At 49.0% G+C, this 22,500-nt stretch overlaps 1 protein-coding gene across 1 annotated transcript in view; it reads right to left on the reverse strand.

The window, feature by feature from the left end:
- The window catches only part of LOC106591370 (sodium-dependent phosphate transport protein 2B), a 54,410-nt gene that overhangs the window by 2,770 nt on the left and 29,140 nt on the right, over positions 1 to 22,500 (reverse strand). The window contains exons 8-14 of the mRNA XM_045716298.1: positions 22,408 to 22,500; positions 21,771 to 21,866; positions 21,160 to 21,280; positions 20,410 to 20,577; positions 4,590 to 4,706; positions 4,130 to 4,254; positions 3,849 to 4,049 (exon numbers count right to left, since the gene is read on the reverse strand). The exon at positions 22,408 to 22,500 is cut by the window's right edge and continues 33 nt beyond it. Of these exons, the coding sequence (XP_045572254.1) occupies positions 3,849 to 4,049; positions 4,130 to 4,254; positions 4,590 to 4,706; positions 20,410 to 20,577; positions 21,160 to 21,280; positions 21,771 to 21,866; positions 22,408 to 22,500 (921 nt within the window). The remainder of the gene's footprint in view (positions 1 to 3,848; positions 4,050 to 4,129; positions 4,255 to 4,589; positions 4,707 to 20,409; positions 20,578 to 21,159; positions 21,281 to 21,770; positions 21,867 to 22,407) is intronic.

The following is a 22,500-nucleotide window of genomic DNA, read 5'->3' on the forward strand; positions in this document are numbered from 1 at the left end:
TATCCGCCGTCATTGTTGCAACAGTCTGTTCAGCCTCTCTTTCATATCGTCCGAGATCCCTAAAGATTGGAAAGCTGCCGCAGTCATCCCCCTCTTCAAAGGGGGTGACACTCTAGACCCAAAATGTTATAGACCTATATCCATCCTCCCCTGCCTTTCTAAAGTCTTTGAAAGCCAAGTTAATAAACAGATCACTGACCATTTCGAATACCACCGCACCTTCTCCGCAATCCGGTTTCCGAGCTGGTCACGGGTGCACCTCAGCCACGCTCAAGGTACTGAACGATATCATAACCGCCATCGATAAAAGATTGTACTGCGCTGCCGTCTTCATCGACCTGGCCAATACTTTCGACTCTGTCAATCACCGTACTCTTATCGGCAGACTCAACAGCCTTGGTTTCTCAAATGACTGCCTCGCCTGGTTCACCAACTACTTCTCAGTGTGTCAAATCGGAGGGCATGTTGTCTGGACCTCTGGCAGTCTCTATGGGGGTGCCACAGGGTTCAATTCTCGGGCCGACTGTTTTCTCTGTAGATATCAATGATGTCGCTCTTGCTGCGGGTGATTCCCTGATCCACCTCTACGCAGACAACGCCATTCTGTATACATCTGGCCCATCTGGCCCTAAACTCTAGTAAAACTAAATGCATGCTCTTCAACTGATCGCTGCCTACACCCGCCCGCCCGTCCACCATCACTACTCTGGACGGTTCTGACTTAGAATATGTGGACAACTACAAATACCTAGGTGTCTGGTTAGACTGTAAACTCACCTTTCAGACTCATATTAAACATCTCCAATCCAAAATTAAATCTAGAATCGGCTTTCTATTCCGCAACAAAGCATCCTTCACTCACGCCGCCAAACATACCCTAGTAAGACTGACTATCCTACCGATCCTCGACTTCGGCGATGTCATTTACAAAATAGCCTCCAACACTCTACTCAGCAAACTGGATGCAGTCTATCACAGTGCCATCCGTTTTGTCACCAAAGCCCCATATACCACCCACCACTGCGACCTGTATGCTCTAATCGGCTGGCCCTCGCTACATATTCGTCGCCAGACCCACTGGCTCCAGGTCATCTATAAGTCTTTGCTAGGTAAAGCCCCACCTTATCTAAGCTCACTGGTCACGATAACAACACCCACCCGAGGCACGCGCTCCAGCAGGTATATCTCACTGGTCATCCCCAAAGCCAACACCTCCTTTGGCTGCCTTTCCTTCCAGTTCTCTGCTGCCAATGACTGGAACGAATTGCAAAAATCGCTGAAGCTGGAGACTTATATTTCCCTCACTAACTTCAAACATCAGCTATCCGAGCAGCTAACCGATCGCTGCAGCTGTACATAGCCCATCTGTAAATAGCCCATCCAATCTACCTACCTCATCCCCATATTGTTTTTATTTACTTTTCTGCTCTTTTTCACACCAGTATTTCTACTTGCACATCATCATCTGTATTTCTATCACTCCAGTGTTAATTTGCTAAATTGTAATTAGTTGCTACTATGGCCTATTTATTGCCTTACCTCCTCATGCCATTTACACACACTATATATAGACTTTTTTTTCTTCTACTGTATTATTGACTGTATGCTTGTTTATTCCATGTGTAACTCTGTGTTGTTGTTTGTGTCGCACTGCTTTGCTTTATCTTGGCCAGGTCACAGTTGTAAATGAGAACTTGTTCTCAACTAGCCTACTTGGTTAAATAAAGGTGAAATAAATAAAATAAAATAAAACATGTGTTGCTGCCTTGCCATGTTGTTGTCTTAGGTCCTTCTTTATGTAGTGTTGTGGTTTCTCTCTTGTTGCGATGTGTGTTTTGTCCTATATTTTAAATGTTTTATTTTTAATCCCAGCCCCCCTCCTCACAGGAGGCCTTTCGCCTTTTGGCTGTCAACTGACTTGCCGAGTTAAATAAAGGTGAAATAAAAATACATTTAGAAAATCAATCAACCACTCACTCATTGACTATCAATCTGTCACGACTTCCACCGAAGTTGACTCCTCTCCCTGTTCGGGCGGTGCTCGGCGATCGTCGTCGCCGGCCTACTAGCTGCCACCGATCCATTTTTCCTTTTCGTTTGTGTCTGTCTGTTTTGTTTACACCTGTGTCCTATTAGTTTATTTCGGTGGGTTTATTAACCTCCGCTGCCTGCTATTCTTTGTGGGGGATTGTTTGCTGTTGTTGCTGTGCTAGGGGTGTGTGTTTGTGGGGGATTATTACTGTTGTTGCTGTGCTAGGGGTGTGTGTTTGTGGGGGATTATTACTGTTGTTGCTGTGCTAGGGGTGTGTGTTTGTGGGGGATTGTTTGCTGTTGTTGCTGTGCTAGGGGTGTGTGTTTGTGGGGGATTATTACTGTTGTTGCTGTGCTAGGGGTGTGTGTTTGTGGGGGATTATTACTGTTGTTGCTGTGCTAGGGGTGTGTGTTTGTGGGGGATTGTTTGCTGTTGTTGCTGTGCTGTACTGTTTGTAGTGTATTTAGGAGTAGAGGTTTCTCCTCGCGGTGGTGTTGTACTGTTTGTAGTGTATTTAGGAGTAGAGGTTTCTCCTCGCGGTGGTGTTGTACTGTTTGTAGTGTATTTAGGAGTAGAGGTTTCTCCTCGCGGTGGTGTTGTACTGTTTGTAGTGTATTTAGGAGTAGAGGTTTCTCCTCGCGGTGGTGTTGTACTGTTTGTAGTGTATTTAGGAGTAGAGGTTTCTCCTCGCGGTGGTGTTGTACTGTTTGTAGTGTATTTAGGAGTAGAGGTTTCTCCTCGCGGTGGTGTTGTACTGTTTGTAGTGTATTTAGGAGTAGAGGTTTCTCCTCGCGGTGGTGTTGTACTGTTTGTAGTGTATTTAGGAGTAGAGGTTTCTCCTCGCGGTGGTGTTGTACTGTTTGTAGTGTATTTAGGAGTAGAGGTTTCTCCTCGCGGTGGTGTTGTACTGTTTGTAGTGTATTTAGGAGTAGAGGTTTCTCCTCGCGGTGGTGCTGTACTGTTTGTAGTGTATTTAGGAGTAGAGGTTTCTCCTCGCGGTGGTGCTGTACTGTTTGTAGTGTATTTAGGAGTAGAGGTTTCTCCTCGCGGTGGTGCTGTACTGTTTGTAGTGTATTTAGGAGTAGAGGTTTCTCCTCGCGGTGGTGCTGTACTGTTTGTAGTGTATTTAGGAGTAGAGGTTTCTCCTCGCGGTGGTGCTGTACTGTTTGTAGTGTATTTAGGAGTAGAGGTTTCTCCTCGCGGTGGTGCTGTACTGTTTGTAGTGTATTTAGGAGTAGAGGTTTCTCCTCGCGGTGGTGCTGTACTGTTTGTAGTGTATTTAGGAGTAGAGGTTTCTCCTCGCGGTGGTGCTGTACTGTTTGTAGTGTATTTAGGAGTAGAGGTTTCTCCTCGCGGTGGTGCTGTACTGTTTGTAGTGTATTTAGGAGTAGAGGTTTCTCCTCGCGGTGGTGCTGTACTGTTTGTAGTGTATTTAGGAGTAGAGGTTTCTCCTCGCGGTGGTGCTGTACTGTTTGTAGTGTATTTAGGAGTAGAGGTTTCTCCTCGCGGTGGTGTTGTACTGTTTGTAGTGTATTTAGGAGTAGAGGTTTCTCCTCCGTGTGGTAGGTTTATTTCCCTGTGTGGCGACTTCGTTGGGTGTGTTTCCCCACCTGTTGTTGTCGTGTTTTGGGACGTTCAATAGACGACTGTGCTACTGGAAATTCCTTGCTCTCCTGCTCCTGACTCCTACCTCTTCTTAGGAGGCACCTAACACAGTCACTCAGTCAAACAATCAACCTTCCCAACCATCCCTCCATCAATCCATCCGCCCAACCACCCATCCATCCATCCATCCACCAATCAACAAATCACTCACCTTCCAGCCGGCCATCGATAGGCCGAAGACGAAGAGGGGCAGGAGGAAGAAGCAGGAAATTATGTAGACGCCGGCGAACCAGCGATAGTCTGCCGTGATGTTACCCAGGGCCTTAGCCAATCGGATGGGGATACGGGTAAAGGGGATTGGATACCACAAGATGATACCAGACACGTTGAACACGAAGTGGATCAGAGCGATCTGGGGAAGGGAGGGAGGGATGAGTGTGTGGTAGGGTGTGTGTGTGTGTGTGCGTGTGCGTGTGCGTGTGCGTGTGTGACCTGTAGAGCGTTGGCCAGAGTGTTTCCAGGTGCTGCCATGGCTGCCAGTATAGCCGTGGTCGTCGTGCCGATGTTGGCCCCTAGCGACAGAGGGTACGCCCTCTCGATGCTGATCACACCAATACCTACACACGAGGGGAACACTTAGTACCATACACATAAACATGACATAACCTGTAGTTCCATTTACCATGGAGGGGAGGGGAGAGGAGAGGAGGGGAGAGGAGAGGAGAGGAGGGTGAGAAGGGATGGGAGAGGGGAGGAGAGGGGAGGAGAAGAGAAGGGGAGGTCAGAAGGGAGGGGAAAGGGGAGGAGGGGAGACTCAACCATAGGGAGGGGAGGATAGGATAGGATAGGATAGGATAGGATAGGAGAGGAGAGGCAACCAGAGGGAGGAGAGGAGGATAGGAGAACAGAGGAGGGCATAGGAGAGGTCAAGGGGAGAGCAGAGGAGACTTACCAATGAGTGGATTGATAGCGGCGGTGAATACAGAACTACTCTGGACAATGAAGGTCATTCCAGCTCCGACCAGCATGGCGATATAACCTGTCACCCAGCCAAAGGGGAACGGGAAATCTACACAAACACAAACACAAACATTGATTTCTATATCCTTGGGAGCGTGATGGTCTGTCCATACTGTCTGTCCTGGTGCAAATGTGGTTTCTAACCTCAAGGATTTTCCTGGTTAAATAAAAAGTAAAATATGCCTTCTGGACAGATTCCTGCGCAATTAGGCTATCTACTCATAGACATAGAATCACTAGAATGGATATTCCCAGCCAATGTCAAAGTAAAGGTTGAGTTGTTGATTCTATTTCTGTGGCTCTACTTTAGGATTGATTGAATAGGTATTATCACCATAACAACATTGGATAAGTATTAGCAACATAACAACAAGTTAGTCAGAGGAGGTCCAGGCTACTATCTCATCTGAAGTGAGCTTGGCTGACAGCAACCACAACAACAACAATCAGTCTCATAGGGCTGTTCCAGTGACTGTATTAGAGTCAAACTGGCAGTAATGAGTTATGACTTCAGTAAATTTCCACATGACCGTTGAGTCATGGTAATCTCTTGTCTGTGTGTGTTGGTTGGTAACGACCATCAGTTCACTACCGGCCTAGTACTAACGGTCACTACCCTATTGTCCCTCTAACCACTCTGACATCACATCATGAACATCCCCCATCACCACCATCAGTTCACTACCGGCCTAGTACTAACGGTCACTACCCTATTGTCCCTCTAACCACTCTGACATCACATCATGAACATCCCCCATCACCACCATCAGTTCACTACCGGCCTAGTACTAACGGTCACTACCCTATTGTCCCTCTAACCACTCTGACATCACATCATGAACATCCCCCATCACCACCATCAGTTCACTACCGGCCTAGTACTAACGGTCACTACCCTATTGTCCCTCTAACCACTCTGACATCACATCATGAACATCCCCCATCACCACCATCAGTTCACTACCGGCCTAGTACTAACGGTCACTACCCTATTGTCCCTCTAACCACTCTGACATCACATCATGAACATCCCCCATCACCACCATCAGTTCACTACCGGCCTAGTACTAACGGTCACTACCCTATTGTCCCTCTAACCACTCTGACATCACATCATGAACATCCCCCATCACCACCATCAGTTCACTACCGGCCTAGTTCTAACGGTCACTACCCTATTGTCCCTCTAACCACTCTGACATCACATCATGAACATCCCCCATCACCACCATCAGTTCACTACCGGCCTAGTACTAACGGTCACTACCCTATTGTCCCTCTAACCACTCTGACATCACATCATGAACATCCCCCATCACCACCATCAGTTCACTACCGGCCTAGTACTAACGGTCACTACCCTATTGTCCCTCTAACCACTCTGACATCACATCATGAACATCCCCCATCACCACCATCAGTTCACTACCGGCCTAGTACTAACGGTCACTACCCTATTGTCCCTCTAACCACTCTGACATCACATCATGAACATCCCCCATCACCACCATCAGTTCACTACCGGCCTAGTACTAACGGTCACTACCCTATTGTCCCTCTAACCACTCTGACATCACATCATGAACATCCCCCATCACCACCATCAGTTCACTACCGGCCTAGTACTAACGGTCACTACCCTATTGTCCCTCTAACCACTCTGACATCACATCATGAACATCCCCCATCACCACCATCAGTTCACTACCGGCCTAGTACTAACGGTCACTACCCTATTGTCCCTCTAACCACTCTGACATCACATCATGAACATCCCCCATCACCACCATCAGTTCACTACCGGCCTAGTACTAACGGTCACTACCCTATTGTCCCTCTAACCACTCTGACATCACATCATGAACATCCCCCATCACCACCATCAGTTCACTACCGGCCTAGTACTAACGGTCACTACCCTATTGTCCCTCTAACCACTCTGACATCACATCATGAACATCCCCCATCACCACCATCAGTTCACTACCGGCCTAGTACTAACGGTCACTACCCTATTGTCCCTCTAACCACTCTGACATCACATCATGAACATCCCCCATCACCACCATCAGTTCACTACCGGCCTAGTACTAACGGTCACTACCCTATTGTCCCTCTAACCACTCTGACATCACATCATGAACATCCCCCATCACCACCATCAGTTCACTACCGGCCTAGTACTAACGGTCACTACCCTATTGTCCCTCTAACCACTCTGACATCACATCATGAACATCCCCCATCACCACCATCAGTTCACTACCGGCCTAGTACTAACGGTCACTACCCTATTGTCCCTCTAACCACTCTGACATCACATCATGAACATCCCCCATCACCACCATCAGTTCACTACCGGCCTAGTACTAACGGTCACTACCCTATTGTCCCTCTAACCACTCTGACATCACATCATGAACATCCCCCATCACCACCATCAGTTCACTACCGGCCTAGTACTAACGGTCACTACCCTATTGTCCCTCTAACCACTCTGACATCACATCATGAACATCCCCCATCACCACCATCAGTTCACTACCGGCCTAGTACTAACGGTCACTACCCTATTGTCCCTCTAACCACTCTGACATCACATCATGAACATCCCCCACCACCACCATCAGTTCACTACCGGCCTAGTACTAACGGTCACTACCCTATTGTCCCTCTAACCACTCTGACATCACATCATGAACATCCCCCCATCACCACCATCAGTTCACTACCGGCCTAGTACTAACGGTCACTACCCTATTGTCCCTCTAACCACTCTGACATCACATCATGAACATCCCCCATCACCACCATCAGTTCACTACCGGCCTAGTACTAACGGTCACTACCCTATTGTCCCTCTAACCACTCTGACATCACATCATGAACATCCCCCATCACCACCATCAGTTCACTACCGGCCTAGTACTAACGGTCACTACCCTATTGTCCCTCTAACCACTCTGACATCACATCATGAACATCCCCCATCACCACCATCAGTTCACTACCGGCCTAGTACTAACGGTCACTACCCTATTGTCCCTCTAACCACTCTGACATCACATCATGAACATCCCCCATCACCACCATCAGTTCACTACCGGCCTAGTACTAACGGTCACTACCCTATTGTCCCTCTAACCACTCTGACATCACATCATGAACATCCCCCATCACCACCATCAGTTCACTACCGGCCTAGTACTAACGGTCACTACCCTATTGTCCCTCTAACCACTCTGACATCACATCATGAACATCCCCCATCACCACCATCAGTTCACTACCGGCCTAGTACTAACGGTCACTACCCTATTGTCCCTCTAACCACTCTGACATCACATCATGAACATCCCCCATCACCACCATCAGTTCACTACCGGCCTAGTACTAACGGTCACTACCCTATTGTCCCTCTAACCACTCTGACATCACATCATGAACATCCCCCATCACCACCATCAGTTCACTACCGGCCTAGTACTAACGGTCACTACCCTATTGTCCCTCTAACCACTCTGACATCACATCATGAACATCCCCCATCACCACCATCAGTTCACTACCGGCCTAGTACTAACGGTCACTACCCTATTGTCCCTCTAACCACTCTGACATCACATCATGAACATCCCCCATCACCACCATCAGTTCACTACCGGCCTAGTACTAACGGTCACTACCCTATTGTCCCTCTAACCACTCTGACATCACATCATGAACATCCCCCATCACCACCATCAGTTCACTACCGGCCTAGTACTAACGGTCACTACCCTATTGTCCCTCTAACCACTCTGACATCACATCATGAACATCCCCCATCACCACCATCAGTTCACTACCGGCCTAGTACTAACGGTCACTACCCTATTGTCCCTCTAACCACTCTGACATCACATCATGAACATCCCCCATCACCACCATCAGTTCACTACCGGCCTAGTACTAACGGTCACTACCCTATTGTCCCTCTAACCACTCTGACATCACATCATGAACATCCCCCATCACCACCATCAGTTCACTACCGGCCTAGTACTAACGGTCACTACCCTATTGTCCCTCTAACCACTCTGACATCACATCATGAACATCCCCCATCACCACCATCAGTTCACTACCGGCCTAGTACTAACGGTCACTACCCTATTGTCCCTCTAACCACTCTGACATCACATCATGAACATCCCCCATCACCACCATCAGTTCACTACCGGCCTAGTACTAACGGTCACTACCCTATTGTCCCTCTAACCACTCTGACATCGCATCATGAACATCCCCCATCACCACCATCAGTTCACTACCGGCCTAGTACTAACGGTCACTACCCTATTGTCCCTCTAACCACTCTGACATCGCATCATGAACATCCCCCATCACCACCATCAGTTCACTACCGGCCTAGTACTAACGGTCACTACCCTATTGTCCCTCTAACCACTCTGACATCGCATCATGAACATCCCCCACCACCACCATCAGTTCACTACCGGCCTAGTACTAACGGTCACTACCCTATTGTCCCTCTAACCACTCTGACATCGCATCATGAACATCCCCCATCACCACCATCAGTTCACTACCGGCCTAGTACTAACGGTCACTACCCTATTGTCCCTCTAACCACTCTGACATCACATCATGAACATCCCCCATCACCACCATCAGTTCACTACCGGCCTAGTACTAACGGTCACTACCCTATTGTCCCTCTAACCACTCTGACATCACATCATGAACATCCCCCATCACCACCATCAGTTCACTACCGGCCTAGTACTAACGGTCACTACCCTATTGTCCCTCTAACCACTCTGACATCACATCATGAACATCCCCCATCACCACCATCAGTTCACTACCGGCCTAGTACTAACGGTCACTACCCTATTGTCCCTCTAACCACTCTGACATCACATCATGAACATCCCCCATCACCACCATCAGTTCACTACCGGCCTAGTACTAACGGTCACTACCCTATTGTCCCTCTAACCACTCTGACATCACATCATGAACATCCCCCATCACCACCATCAGTTCACTACCGGCCTAGTACTAACGGTCACTACCCTATTGTCCCTCTAACCACTCTGACATCACATCATGAACATCCCCCATCACCACCATCAGTTCACTACCGGCCTAGTACTAACGGTCACTACCCTATTGTCCCTCTAACCACTCTGACATCACATCATGAACATCCCCCATCACCACCATCAGTTCACTACCGGCCTAGTACTAACGGTCACTACCCTATTGTCCCTCTAACCACTCTGACATCACATCATGAACATCCCCCATCACCACCATCAGTTCACTACCGGCCTAGTACTAACGGTCACTACCCTATTGTCCCTCTAACCACTCTGACATCACATCATGAACATCCCCCATCACCACCATCAGTTCACTACCGGCCTAGTACTAACGGTCACTACCCTATTGTCCCTCTAACCACTCTGACATCACATCATGAACATCCCCCATCACCACCATCAGTTCACTACCGGCCTAGTACTAACGGTCACTACCCTATTGTCCCTCTAACCACTCTGACATCACATCATGAACATCCCCCATCACCACCATCAGTTCACTACCGGCCTAGTACTAACGGTCACTACCCTATTGTCCCTCTAACCACTCTGACATCACATCATGAACATCCCCCATCACCACCATCAGTTCACTACCGGCCTAGTACTAACGGTCACTACCCTATTGTCCCTCCAACCACTCTGACATCACATCATGAACATCCCCCATCACCACCATCAGTTCACTACCGGCCTAGTACTAACGGTCACTACCCTATTGTCCCTCCAACCACTCTGACATCGCATCATGAACATCCCCCATCACCACCATCAGTTCACTACCGGCCTAGTACTAACGGTCACTACCCTATTGTCCCTCTAACCACTCTGACATCGCATCATGAACATCCCCACCACCACCATCAGTTCACTACCGGCCTAGTACTAACGGTCACTACCCTATTGTCCCTCTAACCACTCTGACATCGCATCATGAACATCCCCCACCACCACCATCAGTTCACTACCGGCCTAGTACTAACGGTCACTACCCTATTGTCCCTCTAACCACTCTGACATCGCATCATGAACATCCCCCCACCACCACCATCAGTTCACTACCGGCCTAGTACTAACGGTCACTACCCTATTGTCCCTCTAACCACTCTGACATCGCATCATGAACATCCCCCATCACCACCATCAGTTCACTACCGGCCTAGTACTAACGGTCACTACCCTATTGTCCCTCTAACCACTCTGACATCGCATCATGAACATCCCCCATCACCACCATCAGTTCACTACCGGCCTAGTACTAACGGTCACTACCCTATTGTCCCTCTAACCACTCTGACATCACATCATGAACATCCCCCATCACCACCATCAGTTCACTACCGGCCTAGTACTAACGGTCACTACCCTATTGTCCCTCTAACCACTCTGACATCACATCATGAACATCCCCCATCACCACCATCAGTTCACTACCGGCCTAGTACTAACGGTCACTACCCTATTGTCCCTCTAACCACTCTGACATCACATCATGAACATCCCCCATCACCACCATCAGTTCACTACCGGCCTAGTACTAACGGTCACTACCCTATTGTCCCTCTAACCACTCTGACATCACATCATGAACATCCCCCATCACCACCATCAGTTCACTACCGGCCTAGTACTAACGGTCACTACCCTATTGTCCCTCTAACCACTCTGACATCACATCATGAACATCCCCCATCACCACCATCAGTTCACTACCGGCCTAGTACTAACGGTCACTACCCTATTGTCCCTCTAACCACTCTGACATCACATCATGAACATCCCCCATCACCACCATCAGTTCACTACCGGCCTAGTACTAACGGTCACTACCCTATTGTCCCTCTAACCACTCTGACATCACATCATGAACATCCCCCATCACCACCATCAGTTCACTACCGGCCTAGTACTAACGGTCACTACCCTATTGTCCCTCTAACCACTCTGACATCACATCATGAACATCCCCCATCACCACCATCAGTTCACTACCGGCCTAGTACTAACGGTCACTACCCTATTGTCCCTCTAACCACTCTGACATCACATCATGAACATCCCCCATCACCACCATCAGTTCACTACCGGCCTAGTACTAACGGTCACTACCCTATTGTCCCTCTAACCACTCTGACATCACATCATGAACATCCCCCATCACCACCATCAGTTCACTACCGGCCTAGTACTAACGGTCACTACCCTATTGTCCCTCTAACCACTCTGACATCACATCATGAACATCCCCCATCACCACCATCAGTTCACTACCGGCCTAGTACTAACGGTCACTACCCTATTGTCCCTCCAACCACTCTGACATCGCATCATGAACATCCCCCATCACCACCATCAGTTCACTACCGGCCTAGTACTAACGGTCACTACCCTATTGTCCCTCTAACCACTCTGACATCGCATCATGAACATCCCCCACCACCACCATCAGTTCACTACCGGCCTAGTACTAACGGTCACTACCCTATTGTCCCTCTAACCACTCTGACATCGCATCATGAACATCCCCCCACCACCACCATCAGTTCACTACCGGCCTAGTACTAACGGTCACTACCCTATTGTCCCTCTAACCACTCTGACATCGCATCATGAACATCCCCCACCACCACCATCAGTTCACTACCGGCCTAGTACTAACGGTCACTACCCTATTGTCCCTCTAACCACTCTGACATCGCATCATGAACATCCCCCATCACCACCATCAGTTCACTACCGGCCTAGTACTAACGGTCACTACCCTATTGTCCCTCTAACCACTCTGACATCGCATCATGAACATCCCCCATCACCACCATCAGTTCACTACCGGCCTAGTACTAACGGTCACTACCCTATTGTCCCTCTAACCACTCTGACATCACATCATGAACATCCCCCATCACCACCATCAGTTCACTACCGGCCTAGTACTAACGGTCACTACCCTATTGTCCCTCTAACCACTCTGACATCACATCATGAACATCCCCCATCACCACCATCAGTTCACTACCGGCCTAGTACTAACGGTCACTACCCTATTGTCCCTCTAACCACTCTGACATCACATCATGAACATCCCCCATCACCACCATCAGTTCACTACCGGCCTAGTACTAACGGTCACTACCCTATTGTCCCTCTAACCACTCTGACATCACATCATGAACATCCCCCATCACCACCATCAGTTCACTACCGGCCTAGTACTAACGGTCACTACCCTATTGTCCCTCTAACCACTCTGACATCACATCATGAACATCCCCCATCACCACCATCAGTTCACTACCGGCCTAGTACTAACGGTCACTACCCTATTGTCCCTCTAACCACTCTGACATCACATCATGAACATCCCCCATCACCACCATCAGTTCACTACCGGCCTAGTACTAACGGTCACTACCCTATTGTCCCTCTAACCACTCTGACATCACATCATGAACATCCCCCATCACCACCATCAGTTCACTACCGGCCTAGTACTAACGGTCACTACCCTATTGTCCCTCTAACCACTCTGACATCACATCATGAACATCCCCCATCACCACCATCAGTTCACTACCGGCCTAGTACTAACGGTCACTACCCTATTGTCCCTCTAACCACTCTGACATCACATCATGAACATCCCCCATCACCACCATCAGTTCACTACCGGCCTAGTACTAACGGTCACTACCCTATTGTCCCTCTAACCACTCTGACATCACATCATGAACATCCCCCATCACCACCATCAGTTCACTACCGGCCTAGTACTAACGGTCACTACCCTATTGTCCCTCTAACCACTCTGACATCACATCATGAACATCCCCCATCACCACCATCAGTTCACTACCGGCCTAGTACTAACGGTCACTACCCTATTGTCCCTCCAACCACTCTGACATCACATCATGAACATCCCCCATCACCACCATCAGTTCACTACCGGCCTAGTACTAACGGTCACTACCCTATTGTCCCTCCAACCACTCTGACATCGCATCATGAACATCCCCCATCACCACCATCAGTTCACTACCGGCCTAGTACTAACGGTCACTACCCTATTGTCCCTCTAACCACTCTGACATCGCATCATGAACATCCCCCACCACCACCATCAGTTCACTACCGGCCTAGTACTAACGGTCACTACCCTATTGTCCCTCTAACCACTCTGACATCGCATCATGAACATCCCCCACCACCACCATCAGTTCACTACCGGCCTAGTACTAACGGTCACTACCCTATTGTCCCTCTAACCACTCTGACATCGCATCATGAACATCCCCCACCACCACCATCAGTTCACTACCGGCCTAGTACTAACGGTCACTACCCTATTGTCCCTCTAACCACTCTGACATCGCATCATGAACATCCCCCATCACCACCATCAGTTCACTACCGGCCTAGTACTAACGGTCACTACCCTATTGTCCCTCTAACCACTCTGACATCACATCATGAACATCCCCCATCACCACCATCAGTTCACTACCGGCCTAGTACTAACGGTCACTACCCTATTGTCCCTCTAACCACTCTGACATCACATCATGAACATCCCCCATCACCACCATCAGTTCACTACCGGCCTAGTACTAACGGTCACTACCCTATTGTCCCTCTAACCACTCTGACATCACATCATGAACATCCCCCATCACCACCATCAGTTCACTACCGGCCTAGTACTAACGGTCACTACCCTATTGTCCCTCTAACCACTCTGACATCACATCATGAACATCCCCCATCACCACCATCAGTTCACTACCGGCCTAGTACTAACGGTCACTACCCTATTGTCCCTCTAACCACTCTGACATCACATCATGAACATCCCCATCACCACCATCAGTTCACTACCGGCCTAGTACTAACGGTCACTACCCTATTGTCCCTCTAACCACTCTGACATCACATCATGAACATCCCCCATCACCACCATCAGTTCACTACCGGCCTAGTACTAACGGTCACTACCCTATTGTCCCTCTAACCACTCTGACATCACATCATGAACATCCCCCATCACCACCATCAGTTCACTACCGGCCTAGTACTAACGGTCACTACCCTATTGTCCCTCTAACCACTCTGACATCACATCATGAACATCCCCCATCACCACCATCAGTTCACTACCGGCCTAGTACTAACGGTCACTACCCTATTGTCCCTCTAACCACTCTGACATCACATCATGAACATCCCCCATCACCACCATCAGTTCACTACCGGCCTAGTACTAACGGTCACTACCCTATTGTCCCTCTAACCACTCTGACATCACATCATGAACATCCCCCATCACCACCATCAGTTCACTACCGGCCTAGTACTAACGGTCACTACCCTATTGTCCCTCTAACCACTCTGACATCACATCATGAACATCCCCCATCACCACCATCAGTTCACTACCGGCCTAGTACTAACGGTCACTACCCTATTGTCCCTCTAACCACTCTGACATCACATCATGAACATCCCCCATCACCACCATCAGTTCACTACCGGCCTAGTACTAACGGTCACTACCCTATTGTCCCTCTAACCACTCTGACATCACATCATGAACATCCCCCATCACCACCATCAGTTCACTACCGGCCTAGTACTAACGGTCACTACCCTATTGTCCCTCTAACCACTCTGACATCGCATCATGAACATCCCCCACCACCACCATCAGTTCACTACCGGCCTAGTACTAACGGTCACTACCCTATTGTCCCTCTAACCACTCTGACATCACATCATGAACATCCCCATCACCACCATCAGTTCACTACCGGCCTAGTACTAACGGTCACTACCCTATTGTCCCTCTAACCACTCTGACATCGCATCATGAACATCCCCCATCACCACCATCAGTTCACTACCGGCCTAGTACTAACGGTCACTACCCTATTGTCCCTCTAACCACTCTGACATCACATCATGAACATCCCCCATCACCACCATCAGTTCACTACCGGCCTAGTACTAACGGTCACTACCCTATTGTCCCTCTAACCACTCTGACATCACATCATGAACATCCCCATCACCACCATCAGTTCACTACCGGCCTAGTACTAACGGTCACTACCCTATTGTCCCTCTAACCACTCTGACATCACATCATGAACATCCCCCATCACCACCATCAGTTCACTACCGGCCTAGTACTAACGGTCACTACCCTATTGTCCCTCTAACCACTCTGACATCACATCATGAACATCCCCCATCACCACCATCAGTTCACTACCGGCCTAGTACTAACGGTCACTACCCTATTGTCCCTCTAACCACTCTGACATCACATCATGAACATCCCCCATCACCACCATCAGTTCACTACCGGCCTAGTACTAACGGTCACTACCCTATTGTCCCTCTAACCACTCTGACATCACATCATGAACATCCCCCATCACCACCATCAGTTCACTACCGGCCTAGTACTAACGGTCACTACCCTATTGTCCCTCTAACCACTCTGACATCACATCATGAACATCCCCCATCACCACCATCAGTTCACTACCGGCCTAGTACTAACGGTCACTACCCTATTGTCCCTCTAACCACTCTGACATCACATCATGAACATCCCCCATCACCACCATCAGTTCACTACCGGCCTAGTACTAACGGTCACTACCCTATTGTCCCTCTAACCACTCTGACATCACATCATGAACATCCCCCATCACCACCATCAGTTCACTACCGGCCTAGTACTAACGGTCACTACCCTATTGTCCCTCTAACCACTCTGACATCGCATCATGAACATCCCCCATCACCACCATCAGTTCACTACCGGCCTAGTACTAACGGTCACTACCCTATTGTCCCTCTAACCACTCTGACATCACATCATGAACATCCCCCATCACCACCATCAGTTCACTACCGGCCTAGTACTAACGGTCACTACCCTATTGTCCCTCTAACCACTCTGACATCACATCATGAACATCCCCCATCACCACCATCAGTTCACTACCGGCCTAGTACTAACGGTCACTACCCTATTGTCCCTCTAACCACTCTGACATCGCATCATGAACATCCCCCATCACCACCATCAGTTCACTACCGGCCTAGTACTAACGGTCACTACCCTATTGTCCCTCTAACCACTCTGACATCACATCATGAACATCCCCCATCACCACCATCAGTTCACTACCGGCCTAGTACTAACGGTCACTACCCTATTGTCCCTCTAACCACTCTGACATCACATCATGAACATCCCCCATCACCACCATCAGTTCACTACCGGCCTAGTACTAACGGTCACTACCCTATTGTCCCTCTAACCACTCTGACATCACATCATGAACATCCCCCATCACCACCATCAGTTCACTACCGGCCTAGTACTAACGGTCACTACCCTATTGTCCCTCTAACCACTCTGACATCACATCATGAACATCCCCCATCACCACCATCAGTTCACTACCGGCCTAGTACTAACGGTCACTACCCTATTGTCCCTCTAACCACTCTGACATCACATCATGAACATCCCCCATCACCACCATCAGTTCACTACCGGCCTAGTACTAACGGTCACTACCCTATTGTCCCTCTAACCACTCTGACATCACATCATGAACATCCCCCATCACCACCATCAGTTCACTACCGGCCTAGTACTAACGGTCACTACCCTATTGTCCCTCTAACCACTCTGACATCACATCATGAACATCCCCCATCACCACCATCAGTTCACTACCGGCCTAGTACTAACGGTCACTACCCTATTGTCCCTCTAACCACTCTGACATCACATCATGAACATCCCCCATCACCACCATCAGTTCACTACCGGCCTAGTACTAACGGTCACTACCCTATTGTCCCTCTAACCACTCTGACATCACATCATGAACATCCCCCATCACCACCATCAGTTCACTACCGGCCTAGTACTAACGGTCACTACCCTATTGTCCCTCTAACCACTCTGACATCACATCATGAACATCCCCCATCACCACCATCAGTTCACTACCGGCCTAGTACTAACGGTCACTACCCTATTGTCCCTCTAACCACTCTGACATCACATCATGAACATCCCCCATCACCACCATCAGTTCACTACCGGCCTAGTACTAACGGTCACTACCCTATTGTCCCTCTAACCACTCTGACATCACATCATGAACATCCCCCATCACCACCATCAGTTCACTACCGGCCTAGTACTAACGGTCACTACCCTATTGTCCCTCTAACCACTCTGACATCACATCATGAACATCCCCCATCACCACCATCAGTTCACTACCGGCCTAGTACTAACGGTCACTACCCTATTGTCCCTCTAACCACTCTGACATCACATCATGAACATCCCCATCACCACCATCAGTTCACTACCGGCCTAGTACTAACGGTCACTACCCTATTGTCCCTCTAACCACTCTGACATCACATCATGAACATCCCCCATCACCACCATCAGTTCACTACCGGCCTAGTACTAACGGTCACTACCCTATTGTCCCTCTAACCACTCTGACATCACATCATGAACATCCCCCATCACCACCATCAGTTCACTACCGGCCTAGTACTAACGGTCACTACCCTATTGTCCCTCTAACCACTCTGACATCACATCATGAACATCCCCCATCACCACCATCAGTTCACTACCGGCCTAGTACTAACGGTCACTACCCTATTGTCCCTCTAACCACTCTGACATCACATCATGAACATCCCCCATCACCACCATCAGTTCACTACCGGCCTAGTACTAACGGTCACTACCCTATTGTCCCTCTAACCACTCTGACATCACATCATGAACATCCCCATCACCACCATCAGTTCACTACCGGCCTAGTACTAACGGTCACTACCCTATTGTCCCTCTAACCACTCTGACATCACATCATGAACATCCCCCATCACCACCATCAGTTCACTACCGGCCTAGTACTAACGGTCACTACCCTATTGTCCCTCTAACCACTCTGACATCACATCATGAACATCCCCCATCACCACCATCAGTTCACTACCGGCCTAGTACTAACGGTCACTACCCTATTGTCCCTCTAACCACTCTGACATCACATCATGAACATCCCCCATCACCACCATCAGTTCACTACCGGCCTAGTACTAACGGTCACTACCCTATTGTCCCTCTAACCACTCTGACATCACATCATGAACATCCCCCCATCACCACCATCAGTTCACTACCGGCCTAGTACTAACGGTCACTACCCTATTGTCCCTCTAACCACTCTGACATCACATCATGAACATCCCCCATCACCACCATCAGTTCACTACCGGCCTAGTACTAACGGTCACTACCCTATTGTCCCTCTAACCACTCTGACATCACATCATGAACATCCCCCACCACCACCATCAGTTCACTACCGGCCTAGTACTAACGGTCACTACCCTATTGTCCCTCTAACCACTCTGACATCACATCATGAACATCCCCCATCACCACCATCAGTTCACTACCGGCCTAGTACTAACGGTCACTACCCTATTGTCCCTCTAACCACTCTGACATCACATCATGAACATCCCCCATCACCACCATCAGTTCACTACCGGCCTAGTACTAACGGTCACTACCCTATTGTCCCTCTAACCACTCTGACATCACATCATGAACATCCCCCATCACCACCATCAGTTCACTACCGGCCTAGTACTAACGGTCACTACCCTATTGTCCCTCTAACCACTCTGACATCACATCATGAACATCCCCCCACCACCACCATCAGTTCACTACCGGCCTAGTACTAACGGTCACTACCCTATTGTCCCTCTAACCACTCTGACATCACATCATGAACATCCCCCATCACCACCATCAGTTCACTACCGGCCTAGTACTAACGGTCACTACCCTATTGTCCCTCTAACCACTCTGACATCACATCATGAACATCCCCCATCACCACCATCAGTTCACTACCGGCCTAGTACTAACGGTCACTACCCTATTGTCCCTCTAACCACTCTGACATCACATCATGAACATCCCCCATCACCACCATCAGTTCACTACCGGCCTAGTACTAACGGTCACTACCCTATTGTCCCTCTAACCACTCTGACATCACATCATGAACATCCCCCATCACCACCATCAGTTCACTACCGGCCTAGTACTAACGGTCACTACCCTATTGTCCCTCTAACCACTCTGACATCACATCACATCACCACCACCACCACCACCATCATCACCACCATCATCATCATCACCATCATCACCACCACCACCATCATCATCACCATCACCACCATCATCACCATCATCATCACCATCATCACTATCACCACCATCATCAAAACCATCACCACCACCATCATCACCACCACCACCACCACCATCATCATCAACATCACCACCATCACCACCACCATCATCACCACCACCACCATCATCACCACCATCACCACCACCATCATCACCACCACCATCATCATCATCATCATCACCATCATCACCACCATCATCACCACCACCATCACCACCATCACCAGCATCACCATCATCATCATCATCACCATCATCGTCATCACATCACCATTGTTCCTCTCTTCCTCGTTCCTCTGTCTCACCTGTGTTGAGGATCTTCTTGATGACTACGGCCACCTGTCCCTTGAGCATGGAGTTGAGCAGCTTGACGATGAGGATGAGACAGGAACACAGCACCAGCAGAGACAGAGCCAGCAGGATCAGACCTATGGTCAGGTCAGACAGGTCCACGTTCACAAAGATATGATTACCTGGGGAGGGACAACACACATTACCTGGGGAGGGAGAACACACATTATCTGGGGAGGGACAACACACACACACACACACACACACACACACACACACACACACACACACACACACACACACACACACACACACACACACACACACACACACACACACACCAACCTGGGCTCGAACCAGGGACCCTCTGCGCACATCAACAACAGTCACCCACGAAACATCGTTACCCATCGCGCCACAAAAGCCGCGGCCCTTGCAGCGGAAGGGGAACAACTACTTAAGGTCTCAGAGCGAGTGACGTCACCGATTGAAACGCTATTAGCGCACACCACCGCTAACTAGCTAGCCATTTCACATCGGTTACACACACAGTGACCAGAGCCCTATTCCCTATACAGTGCACTACTTTAGACCAGAGCCCTATTCCCTATATAGTGCACTACTTTAGACCAGAGCCCTATTCCCTATATAGTGCACTACTTTAGACCAGAGCCCCATTGGCCTTATTCAGGGTATAGGGTCATTTGAGACAGACGGTAGTTGTCATGGGAACAGTGTTTCCTGTTTGTTGACTGTGTACGCACATGTCTGTATGTTGTAGGTCTCTGAGATGTTGTGTAGAGTGTAGCAGAGGTCCGGGGAACACCAACAGAGGGCTGGGGAGGTGCAGTTCTCTGGCCCAGGGACCGTCTCATTCCTCAGGGTCTGGAACACACACACACACACACACACACACACACACACACACACACACACACACACACACACACACACACACACACACACACACACACACACACACACACATGTTGATGCATTGGTGTGTAGTTAATATATTGGAGTATGGGTGGTGTGAAGTTAGCGTGGTTGGGAGTATGGGTGGTGGAAGTTAGCGTGGTTAGCGTGGAGATGTTTGTTGTGTAGTTAGCATGTTTGGTTAGCTTGTTGCAGTATGTTGTATGTAGTTAGCATGTTTGGTTAGCTTGTTGCAGTATGTTTGGTGTGTAGTTAGCATGTTTGGTTAGCTTGTTGGAGTATGTTTGTTGTGTAGAGCATGTTTGGTTAGCTTGTTGCAGTATGTTTGGTATGTAGTTAGCATGTTTGGTTAGCTTGTTGGAGTATGTTTGTTGTGTAGTTAGCATGTTTGGTTAGCTTGTTGGAGTATGTTTGGTATGTAGTTAGCATGTTCTCTTACCACATTGGTGAATGTTTTGCACCATTTTAAGATGAGACTCTTATTCCTGGTATCCGGGTCACCTGAAGCAATACCACTGATGACTGATTGATCCAACTAAGAGACAGAGAGAGAGAGACAGGGACAGACAGAGAGAGACAGAGAGAGATAGAGAGGCAGGGACAGACAGAGAGAGACAGAGAGAGATAGAGAGAGAGAGACAGGGACAGACAGGGAGAGACAGAGATAGAGAGCGAGACAGAGACAGAGAGAGAGAGACAGGGACAGACAGGGAGAGACAGAGATAGAGAGCGAGACAGAGACAGAGAGAGAGAGAGAGGGACAGACAGGGAGAGACAGAGATAGAGAGCGAGACAGAGACAGAGAGAGAGAGACAGGGACAGCCAGGGAGAGACAGAGATAGAGAGCGAGACAGAGACAGAGAGAGAGAGACAGGGACAGACAGAGAGAGAGAGACAGAGAGAGATAGAGAGAGAGAGCGAGACAGAGAGAGAGAGAGAGATATCATAGAGGGAGAGGGAGAGATAGAGAGGAACAGAGAGAGAAGAGAGAGAGATGGATTTGAGTCCTCTATTTCTCCTCTTATTCTTAAACATGACATCAGAGTGAAAGCATGACCTTGATGACATCATCCTACCTCGATGATTGCCTTTGTGAGAGGGTCGGTGATGACATGGAGGAGTTCTGGAGCCTTCTCTCCACTCTGGATGTTGAAGGAGTCAACCAGCAG

This window comes from Salmo salar, chromosome ssa04 (genome assembly GCF_905237065.1).
Source record: "Salmo salar chromosome ssa04, Ssal_v3.1, whole genome shotgun sequence".
Classification (NCBI taxonomy): domain Eukaryota; kingdom Metazoa; phylum Chordata; class Actinopteri; order Salmoniformes; family Salmonidae; genus Salmo; species Salmo salar.